The 13780-nt window shown below is 45.4% G+C and overlaps 1 protein-coding gene across 1 annotated transcript in view; it reads left to right on the top strand.

The window, feature by feature from the left end:
* The window catches only part of Ephb1 (EPH receptor B1), a 432751-nt gene that overhangs the window by 295633 nt on the left and 123338 nt on the right, over positions 1-13780 (top strand). The window contains exon 5 of the mRNA XM_057767268.1: positions 13094-13429. Within this exon, the coding sequence (XP_057623251.1) occupies positions 13094-13429 (336 nt within the window). The remainder of the gene's footprint in view (positions 1-13093; positions 13430-13780) is intronic.

Genomic DNA, 13780 nt, shown 5'->3' with positions numbered 1-13780 from the left:
GGGACATACTGACGTCCAAGATTACTTTCCATTCTAAGAGCGAGCGTATGTAGGAAGAATCGGGATTTGACCTTGAGTGATCTATGGCTCCCTGAAAGGACTCCCTACCCTTCCCAGCTTCTTCTTCAATTTTTTTTTGTTCTATGACTTTAAATTATCTTTGGAAACTTGTATTTCCTGTGAATTAGTAGAGAGGCAGCCCGTGCATCTCTTAAAACTTCATGAAATTGTTTAGAAGAGTCTTCTGTGTCTTCTCAGGGAAAAAGAATGCCTCATTCATGGATATTTAGCCCTAACCCCTTTCCAGTTATTGTGGAATGCACAGTCATTTAACAAAAGATGAGGAGCAATTAGAGAAGCACCTGTTGTCCCTGGTGAGGCTCTTGGCTAATTTCTGATGAACTATGAAGATGTGGGACTCTTCCCTGGGTACCACATTCTCTGAGGATGGCAAGACGAACTCCTGACCATACAGCTGTCCTGAGGCCTAGTTTCTACTTACTGCAAAATGTTCTTATTTATGCAGCAGAGGCTTATCCAGTCTGACCCAGATGGTTATCTAGCTTTTTTCCCTGCTCTCTCTCTGTTCTCTGCCTCTTTCTCTCTCTCTCTCTCTCTCTCTCTCTCTCTCTCTCTCTCTCTCTCTCTCTGTGTGTGTGTGTGTGTGTGTGTGTGTGCGCGTGTGCGTGTGCGTGCGCATATGTGTTCATGATTTTGTGTGCATGTGGAGGCCAGAGATCAACTATGTTAGATGTTTTATTTTTGGGAAATAGTCTCTCACTAAACAGGAATCTCACTGGTTTGCCCAGGACAGCTGGATGCTGAACTGGAAGGATGCTCTAGGTGTCTTCCTGTCTCTGGTTTCCCAGCACTGGCATTAGGGATGTATTCTACCACACTTGATGTTTTAGTGGGTGCTGAGGATCCAAACCCAGGTCCTCATGCTTAGCAATGATCACTTTACCTATGAGAAGATATCCTTAGCCCTGACTATTTTCTTTCAGAAGATGCTCTGGAAGGTGAGGATATAGCTCAGGTAGGAGAATACTTATCTAGCATGTACAGAATCCTGCGTTTGATCCCTAACATTGCATAAAATAGGCTGCTGTGGTCCAAGCCTGTCATCTCAGTGCTTGGGAGGTAGTGGATCAGAAGTTCAGATCATCTCATTTCTGTAGTGAGTCTGAGTTCAGCCTGAACTACATGAGACCTTGTCTTAAAAGATAGAATAGAATGGAATAGAATAGAATAGAACAGAGCATATGCTTTGATTAGTCCATACCCTCCCTTAATTGATGCCCCCATTCCAGAGAGTTCCGTTTGCTGGCTTCCAGGAGGGCCCTAGGTGGGTTCTGCACACTTGAAAAGTGATTTCAGAGGAGCCAAGTGCCTTTCCTCAATTTGTGATCTCTGTCCCTGTCATGTCTTGCTGCAGAACTGTTGAGTCTTGAGATTCACAGTATTGTTGACCTACTGTCCTCATAAGATTTGGTCTTCACGTTTGCTCCTGCACAGTGACAATCACTGAGCTCTGGGTGGCGTCAGTGTGTTTTTAAAACACTTGAGTAATTCCAGGTGATTCAGGCCCCCAGTGCATCAGTTAGGAATGATGGGCTAGGAGGAGGAACTTCATGGAGACCTTGCCCAAGTAAGATCTGTCTTCATGTAGTGCCAGAAACAAAACGTCTCACAATGCTTTTTGACAGTTCACGAAGACTCAGACACAGAAAACACTTTGGAGCCTGCCTTGGCAAAGCATGGTCTACAATATTGTCAGCATAGCAGAAAACACAGGGAAAATGTCTTCTGACATGGTTTGGACCTGGGACGCCATAACCATAGCCTGCCTTAGTTTTTAAGGTTTCCAGGGAAGGACTTCTGAAGGTCATGTCTTTAAAATGACATGGTACTCACATCCATTTGGTTTGGAATGTCTTCAGGGACTCTCAGAGTGGTATGCTGCCGTTGCTTCCCCTCTTTTTGGCCTCATCTGAGCTGTCTTTGTTTCCTCTGGTAGACAGTGACCTGAGACTGGCCATGGGCACACTCTTTTGAGGTTTGCTACCCCAGGATACAAGGCCTCATTGGTCCTCAATAGGCCCCTGTTGCCCTCCAGAAACTTGGTCTCTCAGCTCCAATGCAGACTTGAGAGAGAAATTATCTCTTTCCCCAGGAAGTGGAACCCAGCCCTCTGTCCATCAATTGTTCTTTGTACAAACACTGCCATGAGGTAAGATACGCAGCACCAGGCTATTTGATGCTCCTGAAATCCCTCTCAGCAGGGTCCCTCCTTGTTTTGACTAATCATTTCTTTCCTATTACTAACTATTATGATTATGAGAATTGCCTGTGTATGGGCCCAGTGTGTCAAGAGACCCTAATGAGTGTGTGCAGGTTTGCTGACATAGCCTTGGAACACAGTGCATTCTCCTGTCCCTAAAGGGAAGGGGCTGAGATGATTGTGAATAGGATTTTCCTTTCAGCTCATGAGCCCCCAAGGTCCCCAAATGCTACTTTATTCTATTTGTGCCTTGAACACTTGGGGGCCAGGACTATATATAGGCAAGTGCATGTGCCAGCCCCCCTCAAACAGCCCCATAAGTTGATCCAAGTGATTTGATTCCTCAGATTTATGCCGTGGATAATAGTCTCTACCTTCCCGGATGTCAGGAAGATCAATTTCACTAATTTATACAAAAATCCCACATATAGTGCTTTATATATAGTGTTTATTAAGAGAAAATTCTGAGTTCAATACAGAACTCATTTTTTTTTTTTTTTTTTGGTTTTTCGAGACAGGGTTTCTCTGTGGTTTTGGAGCCTGTCCTGGAACTAGCTCTTGTAGACCAGGCTGGCCTCGAACTCACAGAGATCCGCCTGCCTCTGCCTCCCGAGTGCTGGGATTAAAGGCGTGCGCCACCACCGCCCGGCTTACAGAACTCTTTTGAAAGTTGACCAACACCATCTCTTTGCCACTCACTGTAGAATCTACTTTAGGGAACAAACAATATTAGTTTTCTACCAAATCAGAGCCATAGCAAGAAGTAACCAGTGGATAAAGAGTTCTTTTGGTCACCACGTGTCTACTTACTGGGAAGAAAGAGGTGCAAGGTGAACACAGCCATGTAGTGGACCCCCTAGACCTCGACACATCTTTGATCACAGACAAGTCATTTTGTCTCTCTGAACCTCGAGGTTTTTCATCATAAAAGTGGTGATAGTAAAGACTCAGTTGTAGAGTAACATGGTGATAATGTCTATAGAATATTCAAATATTTAAAATATTTAAAAACAGTTTGAGGCTCTTCCTTTGTTTGTCCTTTATCCTGACCCAAGCCACTATTGTCCCTCATCTGAATGGCTACTGTGGCCTCCTGGCTGGTCTGTCTGCTTCTACTTTTAGCCCTTTAACTTGCTTTCACAACAGCCAGAGTAGTACTTAGAAAGTCTGACTGTGAAACTGGAGAGATGGCTCAGGGGTAAGAGCACCTACTATGCAAGCATGAGGACCTGAGTTCAGATTCCAGGTCCCATGTTCAAAAGCCAGAATGTCTGCACATACCTGCAATCCCAGCACTTGAGAGGAGAGACAGAGCAGAATTACTAATGCCTCCTGGCAACCAGTGTAGTTCCAAGATATCAGTGAGATAACTGGTATCAAACAAAAAAAAAAGGTAGAAAGTATTCCAGCATATACCAGGCTTACTCCTCTGGCCTCCTTGTGTGTGTGTGTGTGTGTGTGTCTGTGTGTGTCTGTGCGTGCATGTGTGTGTGTGAACACATACACACACGCACACACACATATACTCTCTCATACATACACACACTTGCACATGCACACACACACACATGCGTGCATACACATACAAAGTCTGAGTGTGTCCTTCCTCAGAGCCTTCCCTAGAGTAAAATATTACTGAAAATAAAACTTCTGCAAGCTGTGCCCAGGATTTGCACAATCTGATAATCTACCTCTACTGGTACCTTACTCTCTCTAACCTTTTTCCCATCTTCCTCACTCAGTGATTTTCTTTTACCTACACACACACACCCAATTTTTCTTAGCTAGCCAATCACACTTCCGCCTCAGAATTATTGTAGGTGCTGGCTGAGGCCTGGGCATCATTCCCTCTATAGTCTAGTTAGTGGCGCCTGACGCAGCGCAAGGTAGTGTCTGTCCAAACAACCTCATCTAGGAGAAGGCTCATTTGAGCACCCAGGCACACTGAATCCCTTCCTCCTGTTCTTTATTACCAGACCCTTGTTACCAATTACATCACACGTTTATCTATCCTTCAAAGGGTAGACACCATTTATCTGACTCCTCCAGTAGAATATAAACTCCATAAGGCCAGAGTTATGCTTGTGATGTTGCATTTGAAGTAGTCATTACAACCCAATGAGTAAAATGGATAGCTGTCATTACAGAAGCTCTGTTAGCTTGGCAGCCCAATACAGACTAGAGTCATCTGGGAAGAGGGAAGCAGTATTGAGAAAATGTCTTCATCAGATTGACCTGTAGGCAAAGGTGTGGGGCCCTTTCCTGATTGATGATTGGTGTGAGAGGGTCCAGCCTACTGTGGATGGTGCTGTCTCTGGGCAGGTGGTCCTGGGATATATAAAAAGGGTAACTGAGATCTTAGTAAAGTGGGAGTATGGGGACCTTGGGGGAGGATTGAAGGGGAAAGGAAGAGGCAGGGAAGGGAGAAAAATGTAGAGCTTAATAAAATTTAATTTTTTTTAAAAAAAAAGGTAACTGAACACGAAGAGCAAACTGTGAGCTGTGTTCCTCCACAGTCTCTGCTTCAGTTCCTCTCTCCAAGTTCCTGCCCGACTTGAGTTCCTGCCTTGGCTTCTGCTATGACCTGCTGTATAAGCCAAATAAGCCCTTTTATCTCTGAGTTGCCTTTGCTCATGCTCTGTCCCAGCAATAGAAAGCAGAGCAGGAAAGAAGCTAGTGTAGCTGGTTGGTGACATTCTAGCCCATCACTTACTGAAGTACTGTATAATTCTTTTGAACAGTTACAGTCTTTTGGTTTTACTTGCAAATGTGCAGGATTTGACTCATCCTAATCTAAAGAATTCAGACTTTTCATTGCTAGTGAGTTAGTCTAGGGCTTCATTTGAAGCTGACTCCTAAGGGCATACAATTGTCCCTGTAAGGTTGTGATCACATGACTGTTAGGATCCTATATGTTATTCCTTACCCCAGGGCGCCAACCAACATATTGAGGAGAAGATCCTCAAAAGATGGCCAGCATTGCAAAAGGAGACCCTAGTTGTTCTGATGCAGATTTTGGTACAACTCCACCTCTGGAAGGTCACCCCAGAACTTCCTCCTTCTTTACACTGGCAGAGTACTATGCTTGGTTCTCATCACCCACAGATTGCAGACATCTTTGGTCTATTTTTTCCCCCAGTGATCCTGAGATCTTCCAAGTTTCTGTTGTTGACAGGAAGATGTCTGGCATAATGACTCTGCTTTCTTTCTGCTTTGTGTCATGTCTTTTCACCACGTACTCAATACGTGAATAAGAGTCTCAACTTCCCCAAATGGCTTCAACAGTCTGCCTTACCCTTTAACAAAATCTGATAACCTCTGCTGTCAATGACCCCTGTTATCATGGTGCCCCATACAGACTCATCAAAAGCAAAAGGGCTCAATTCCCTCTCCAAGGTCCTGAAACCACCCCTCAGACTCCTGTAAGTCAGTGGTGCTTCCTATCCAGCCTCTTCTTGGTGGGAGATGAATCTAGTCTGAGTCATCTTTGTGAGCAGAGCATTGAGAGAAGGAGAGCTGAACGCAGGTTGGAAAGTGTCATAGCTACCCATGGCAGCAAGAAGGGATGAAGAAAGTGTTTGTTTTGTTTTGTTTTGACTTTGCTCTCAAATAATCAGTTACCAAAGAAGAAAAGGCAAGGGAGTGTGAAACGTGCTCATGTTTATTTGGTTGCTGTCATGCATCTCTGACAGTTGTGAGCAAATCCTCTGCCAGGTTGTGTCACCTTCTAGCCAAGCTTGCTTTCGTCTCTGTGTGCTGCATTTAATGCAAGGCATAACAATAAAACAGATAAAATTTTCTACACACTTTGCACCCATAGCAAACCTCGACATCCAATATTTCCCCATATGCCCCTGACTCCTGGATCTTATCTATCTCTGTAGATTCTCAAGGACTTCTCCAACTTCTCTGGGAAGTCTTCCAACACTCAGTTGCAGCTCCTTTAATTAGCTCTGCCATGGTGAGCAGTGAGGAAAGAGCTACTCTGACAGATCCTCATTTTGGAGAACTAATGTTGGGTCTCCACTGAGCACACCACCCAACATGTTCCTGGGCTTTTGGAGAACTAATGTTGGATCTCCACTGAGCACATCACCCAATGTGTTCCTGAGTACTTACACTTCCGTCTTTTCCATCATCCTTACCCTGGTATCATTTTCTCATTCTCCTAGATACTGCTTCCAAGCCTTTAACCTATATTTAAGCATGCAGTAATCTTATTCAAACTACAATCTTCAATCTTGACTCTTTTCAGTCATGAGAACATTATGCTTTGGATTTTCTTGATTGAAAATACTCAAGGGTCTTGAGCATTAAAGGTCCTGTTGGCTCATTCCCAAACCCTACCTCAACCCTTTCTTCTTAAGACAGACAAAAGAGAGGACGTAACTTTCGGTAGGAACAGAGACGGACATCTTTGCCTGCATGTCAAGGAAGACAAAATACTGCCTTTAATGATACCAGAAAGCACAGGTACAAGTATATGCAGAGGTCACAAGGTAGAAGGTATCAAGATTTAGACTTTTCTGGATATACAGTCCCATGTTTAAGGGTAGTCCTTCTTGGGTTCTGGAGCTAAATAGCCTGCAATATACAAAATTGTGTAGAAACAATCTCCAAAATGTTCCTCCCAAGAGTAGATCCAAGCTTGAGGGAACTAACTTGTCATCTGCAATATTTTTCATCCCATTTCCTTTACTTTTAACTATATAGTCTCGCAATGCCCAGATGTTGGATTTTGCACCCACATTCCCCAACATCACTCCATATCTTCCTGTCTTGTACTGTGCTCAGCATAATACTGTGCCCATAAAGAGAGTGACTGTATGAGGAGAGTCTTAACTAGATGAGTGGATAAGGGTCTCTGATAATCCAATAATGACAATGATGGCAGTTATAGCCACTGACATACTCAGCTCTGTCATGGACCATCCGCTGGGCCACAGTCTCATTTTTATGTAGATGAGAAAATCAAGTCTTACAAGTTTGTTTTTTCATAGCTGTCCAAGATGCCTGGTATAAATATTCAGGGGTTCCTGGTTGGCTTAAGAAGACGGTGAGCCCACTCACTGTGTGAACACTCATGCATTGAGCACATGTTCACTTTTCTGCAGAAAATCCTGGATGCTTTAGAAGATTCGCTTGGGAGGTATGCACAGAGTAGGAGGGACCCTTTCTGGCCTAATGCAGGGCATACCATACCAGGTTGCATGTGGGATCTCTAGGACAGCATCATCTCACTGCTGAAATTCTTAGGACCCCCCCCCCCACACACACACAGAGATGTTTAAGGATTCAGATTTGACTACAACAGTGCAGATTAGCAAGATCTGGCTTCCCCGTTCCTTGTATGGGCATGGAAATCATTTAGAAGTTCTGAGACCAGGAGGTTGACCTTATTAAGATTCCTGATAAAGGCACTAGCTTTCAGAGCTTACCTGTCTTCAACACATTTTGTCTTTGATGACTTAAGTGAACTCTTATTTCCAGCTTGATGGCTACAAATAAACTCACTGGCTCTCTGCCACCCACCTTGTCTTTCCACTCTTAAACAAAGTCACCTGACCAAAATCACATTAAGAAGCAGGAAGATCCAATCTAAAGATTAGAACACTTGGGCTGGCCCCATGGCTCTAGAGGGATCAAGTTTAATACCTTGAGGTCCCCATGACACCCATGTTACATGTGACTGAGCCAGTCCCTTGGGCACATACTTCAAGACATTGGAGACCCATCTTCATTACCCCAGACTCACCATGATCCCTCCTCAGCCCAGAAGAAAAATCACAGCTCAACACTTTTTCTTTCAAAGGCTGAATTTCCCTAGTCTTTTAAACAGAATATGTTCATCAGTAGTAACCGTGGCAACAGATCAGACAGGCTTCTGAAAGAGCCTGTCTGTATGTAATTAAGAAAAATGAGGGAGCAGCCATGAGAGCGGGGAGCCCAGACAAGGAGACCGTGTTGCTGAGCCTAGCCAGGAAGTTGAGGGGGACTTGTGCTGATCAGGGCAGCAGATTTTCTTCCTATCTTTTGACCTCCCTCTCTGCTCCCCTTTACAACGTTTAGGTCTCCTTCCTGGGGATGTTGCTGGAAGCTAACGTTCTGAATGAATAGTCCTGGCAAATTGTTGGGCCCCTATCCAGGAGAAACACGTAAATGGTTAGAAGGTGGTTCTAGTACTTTTCTCTAGTGAGATTTCTGTGTGGGTCTAGACCTTCTCTGGCTGATCTCTTCATCCAGGCATGAGAGCCGGGGCAGCCTGTCTTCAGGAATGTGCCTGTCTCATTAAGATGCTGGAGCCAAGGCACCTGGGACCATCTTCATTTTTACCACCAAACCCTGAAGCACTAGCTTGCCTGACCCAGAGCAGACCTCATGGGAAAAAGGGACAGAGCTCAACATTGTCCCTGGGATCTGAGCCCAGGGCTGTTTTATCGCACAGCACTTATTCTTATCTGAAACCATCCCATTTATCCCCAGGTTTACTTCTGTTCCGTCAGATTTCCATCTCCAGAGATAAATACCAGTTCTGTCAGAGGAAAGGTCTGCCTGTTTTGTTTCTTACTCCCCTTTGCCTCCTAAGTGGCTGGAAAAGTCCAGAGACTTTTTATTATGGTGGTGAAAGAATGGATGAGTAAATGAATAATAAATGGACTCCCAGTCACTCTTACAGCCCGAACTTGAGCCATTTTCATGAGAAGGCCCTGGTTCCCAATCTGTGAAGTAAACAAGACATAGCTCACCAGTGAGGAGCCTGGGGTAGGATTTATATCAGGCATGCCTCCCTCTCTTAGAACTCTCTACTCCATTCTCAGGAAAGGCCCTGAGTATCTGGGAAAGCTTACTTAGAAGAAAATGTTAAGATATATTCACCCCGGCTCAACAACCATGCCCTCCCCCTGCCCTGCACAGCCCTATGGGGATGACCACTGTGAAAAGCACACATGAATCAGAATCAGCAACCATATTTCATGTGAAAATTGTTCCTAAATAAATATGAGGAAAAGTCCCTTCTTGCTGACATCCTTTCTGGGCACTTGGATAAATGGGAAGTAGCATCCATCAAGGCAAGGTGGGTCTACCAAGCTGTCATAGATTGCAGATGAAGAAGGATGGTTAGAGCCAACTCTTCACTCCCTACTTTATCTCATCAAAGCCTCTGCTAATTATGGCCACTTTAGGGTGTCTTGGCTGCTGCTGAGGTCAAAGTCTATTTGAGGTACTTTCATCTGCCCAGAGAAAGCCATCACATCTTGTAACTGGGGGTTTCTCCCCTGCCTTCCAGTTACTGAATAACCACTCCGAGGCTTAATATTAATTATAAACTGTTTGGGCTATTAGCTCAGGCTTATTATTAACGAGCTCTTGCAACATACATTAACCCATTTCTATTATTCTATAGTTTACCATGAGGCTCGTGGCTTGTTACCTCACATCTTGCTTATCTGGTGGCTGCTGGCATCCCTCTGACTCTGCCCTTTTCCTCTCAGTATCTCTGTTTGTATTTCCCACCTGGCTCTATTCCATCTGACTGACTATTGGCCAGATCAGCTTCTTTATTTAACCAATGGTAATAAAACATATTCACAACATACAGAGAGATATCCCACATTATTATCTCAGTAGAGGGGGTGAGAAGAGCGTGCTTGACCATTATCCCACATTATTATCTCAGTGCTTGACCATTGGATACTGGCATAGTGAGGAGACCACAGTATGTTGAGAATGACAAACAAAGACCTCACGATGCAATGGGTACCATGAAAAATGAATCTATGGGAGACCAAGAAGGGACTGCATGACTGACAGATATTGGGGACAGTTCCTCAAGTCTCTAAGGATGAGCTGGAGTTCCTGAAGTAGGCAGAAGACGAAAGAACTCCAGGGATAACAGAGAACATTGTGTACGGTCATGGGAGGGCCAAGAGAGTTTAGGGAACACAGGAAGTCATAGGAACATTACATTCTTCAAGGCTGCACTGTGAGAAGCAAGGGTAAAAGGTCCGAGGAGATGGGCTCCTCAGAAGAATACCCCAGGAAAGTGACTATATCACATGGAAAGCAGAGTGGTTATTCTGGGTAAATGAAGGTGCAGTGCTTTGAGCAGAAGAACATGATGACCCTGTGTGCATTTTAGATTTTCCACTCTGGTAGGAGAGAATGGATGAGAGAGGGGCAGAGGAAATGCAGGAGACTTGAGACACCCTTTGGAGAGACAAGAGGATTGCTGAGGCCTGGGGCTATTCTGAAGCTGTGGGGAGACAGAGAGAAGGAAATAAGGAACTGGTCCTGATAAGCCACAATGAGGACCCATATGTTGGAGGATGCGGATGTGATGCCTAGGACCTGGCTAGGGACTAAACTGGAAGTCAGGAACACAGGGACTGGGTTGTGTGGTAGTCTGAGTTGTTGCCCTTGAATTTGACAAGTAAAGGAGAAAGGGAACACAGTCATAAGAGGAGGAGGGAAGTCGCTGGGGAGCAGGTGGCTGAGCACAGAGAAAGGAAGGACAGTTACTCCGGAAAAGCTCAGCTAGTGCATTGTGGAGCAATGCCAGGGGTATTGTTTGGTTTGCAAAAATGAAGACTTCTGCAAGTTGACACTTGGAACCTGGAGTCAGAGGACAGGATGAAGTTGAACTTCAGACTTCTCTAGAAGAGTGTGAGGGCTAGGCCGTCACTCTCTTGATCAAGCCTCAGCCTTTTATCTAAGGCTCTTTTCTGAAAGGTAGCCTCGTAACCCCCCGATGCTCCAATGCAATATCTTTTTGAGAGATTTACTTCACACCTAGCACAGAACACCCACTCGGAGGATGTGGCAACAAGAGGGCCTTACGGCTGAGGCAAGCCCGTCTGCTATAATAGTGGGGCGAGCGATAGTGGCACCGATCAGTGGGAGCTTGTGGGCTGAGTCCCCCCTAGCATGGAGCAAGCAAAGATGTTCAAGACGTGCATGGGCCAAAATGGGCTTTCACCGGCTGCACAGCGTAGCAAGGCCGTCCTGGCTCCGTAAGAGCATATCCCAGACAGGGCTAGCTTCTCCCTGTGCTACTTCGGTGCTGACTTGAAGCGAAAGGATGTCTATCTCTGCAGAGATGGGTGGAGAATTCTTGAACATTAGTAAAGCTTCAGTAAAAGAGGCTTCATGAATTCAGCCCTGTCACAAGTGTTCACGAATGCTGTGCTTTAGCTCGGGCCTAATGGGCTTTATATAGTACAGTACTGATTTTCTTTCATGTTTTAATAGAATCTGGTTTAATATTTGCTTTCTGCTCTAGCTGCTCGCTGTTGACTGATTCAACACAGAATCCTTCCCTGGTGCCCTCCGACCTTGTTGTGATTCCCCCATTTTGTGTGTTGGCAATTGATTCCTGTCTTCGGCATGAACCACTTTACACATGTCTTGGTTCAGCTGGTGATGGTCACGTGTGTGGATTCTGAATGCATTACTGCCGGGAACGGCTGCTCTAGCCGACCCGCTGTCCAGAAGGGGGGCTTCCGGGCAGGATTCATTTCCATCCGTTAAACACTGACAATATGCAAGGTTCAGGCTTAGAAACTTGAGGCTATGATCAATCCTGTCTGGTAGGAAGGAGGTTCTCCAGCATAATCTAAAAATGTCGACATGGTGGTCATTAATTCAGCAGCGTTTCGCTTTCCTACAGTGCACACGGCCCAGAGTTATGTAGCAAGGCATTTTCACCATTTGAATCATGAGTAGCCACAAGCATCCCAGCGAGGCTGCTTGGTTCGGGGAAAGCAGGTGCTAAGAGCAGGGCCCTGCTTAGGGACATAAACTTTGGAAAAAGTCTAGGCATCCATTCTGGCTGTGGTTCCTGTAGACCACGTGACCGATGAATAACTAGATTCCTATGTTAGCTTTAGTCTCTAACCATTTGAGATGGTTGCTGCATCTTTCTGGTAGGATTCCTTGGAGGGAGGGGCAGGTAAATAATCCGTGCATATAAAGCAGCTAGCTGGCTACTCCAAAACGTAGCTTTCTTGTGTCATTCAGTCTAAGATGGTGGCTATACGAACTTCCTCCCCCACATTGCTGCCTCTTGTCTACAGTTATCAGTCTGGCACAGTGTGGCTACTCATTCCTGCAGCTGCTCTGACAACCTTTCCTATAGAGACACAGTCCTGAGCCGTACATATGAATACTAAATTGTATGTAATTTTGATTCTAGGGTCTGTAGGGGCTTGGGGAAGGGCTGCTCATATATTATTGAGCTCTATTCCAAAGAAGAAAAAGTAATAAATTCAGTAACTGTCTTAGATACATATATAGTAACTCTAAACATTCATGGATGATGGGGCTTGGTCCTAAAAACAAAAATACTTGAACTTGCCAGGTGGTGGTGGTGCATGCCTTTAATACCAGCACTCAGGAGGCAGAGGCAGTTGAACTTCTGTGAGTTCAAGGCCAGCCTGGGCTACAGAGTGAGTTTCAGGACAGCTAGGGCTGTTACACAGAGAAACCCTGTATCAAAAAAACCCCAAAACAAACAATCAAGCAAACAAATAAATAAGAAGACTTGAACTCCCATCTCTAAACGCTTCTCTCCTTTGGCACACCTGATAAAAAGAAAGCAAGCCAGAGTAGGAATGATGGAAAAGAGAATCGGGGACAGGCTGTCGTCTTTATCTCATTTACCTCTGTGATGGTTTTGAGCATGAAGCTTTGGGGCTGAGGAATAGAGAGTGTATGATGAGGCTGAGGTTGGGCAGGCACCCAAGGCAGTCTCGAGAGCTGCTGAGCAAGGAGCTGTCTTCTCAGCCTTATTGGACCTTCTTTGTCTCCCTGCAGGTGTTCCTTCAGGTCCCCGAAATGTCATCTCCATCGTCAATGAGACATCTATCATCCTGGAGTGGCACCCTCCAAGAGAGACCGGAGGGCGGGACGATGTCACCTACAACATCATCTGCAAGAAGTGCCGAGCAGACCGCCGGAGCTGCTCCCGCTGTGATGACAATGTGGAGTTCGTACCCAGGCAGCTGGGCCTGACTGAGTGTCGTGTCTCCATCAGTAACCTCTGGGCCCACACCCCCTACACCTTTGATATCCAGGCCATCAATGGAGTCTCTAGCAAGAGTCCCTTTCCCCCACAACACGTCTCCGTCAACATCACCACAAACCAGGCTGGTGAGTCTGGAGGGTTTTGTCTGTCTGTCTGTCTGTGTGGCTGCCTTTTCATCCATCTCTATGTAGGGTCATAGCCAAAGCCACACCCATCCCACTAACCTGCCTTCAGGCCTCCTTATAGGAGTAAAGAAGTCAGATGACAGATGCTTGTGACTGTAGAGGAACCTGATGTCATCTTTCAACCTCAAAAGTGAGCTGGAAACTAGGGGATTTTCTTGTGCCCAGCATCAAAGCAAATATGTGTGTCTAACTGGAGAGGGGTCTGGTACTCTGCATCCAGTCAGGCCTTAGTAAGGGCTACTGGGCAAATGGATGGAGGGATGATGGTTAGATGGTGTATGGATACATGGA

This window comes from Chionomys nivalis, chromosome 4, assembly GCF_950005125.1.
Source record: "Chionomys nivalis chromosome 4, mChiNiv1.1, whole genome shotgun sequence".
Taxonomy (NCBI): domain Eukaryota; kingdom Metazoa; phylum Chordata; class Mammalia; order Rodentia; family Cricetidae; genus Chionomys; species Chionomys nivalis.
This window is presented reverse-complemented; position numbering and strand designations above follow the sequence as displayed.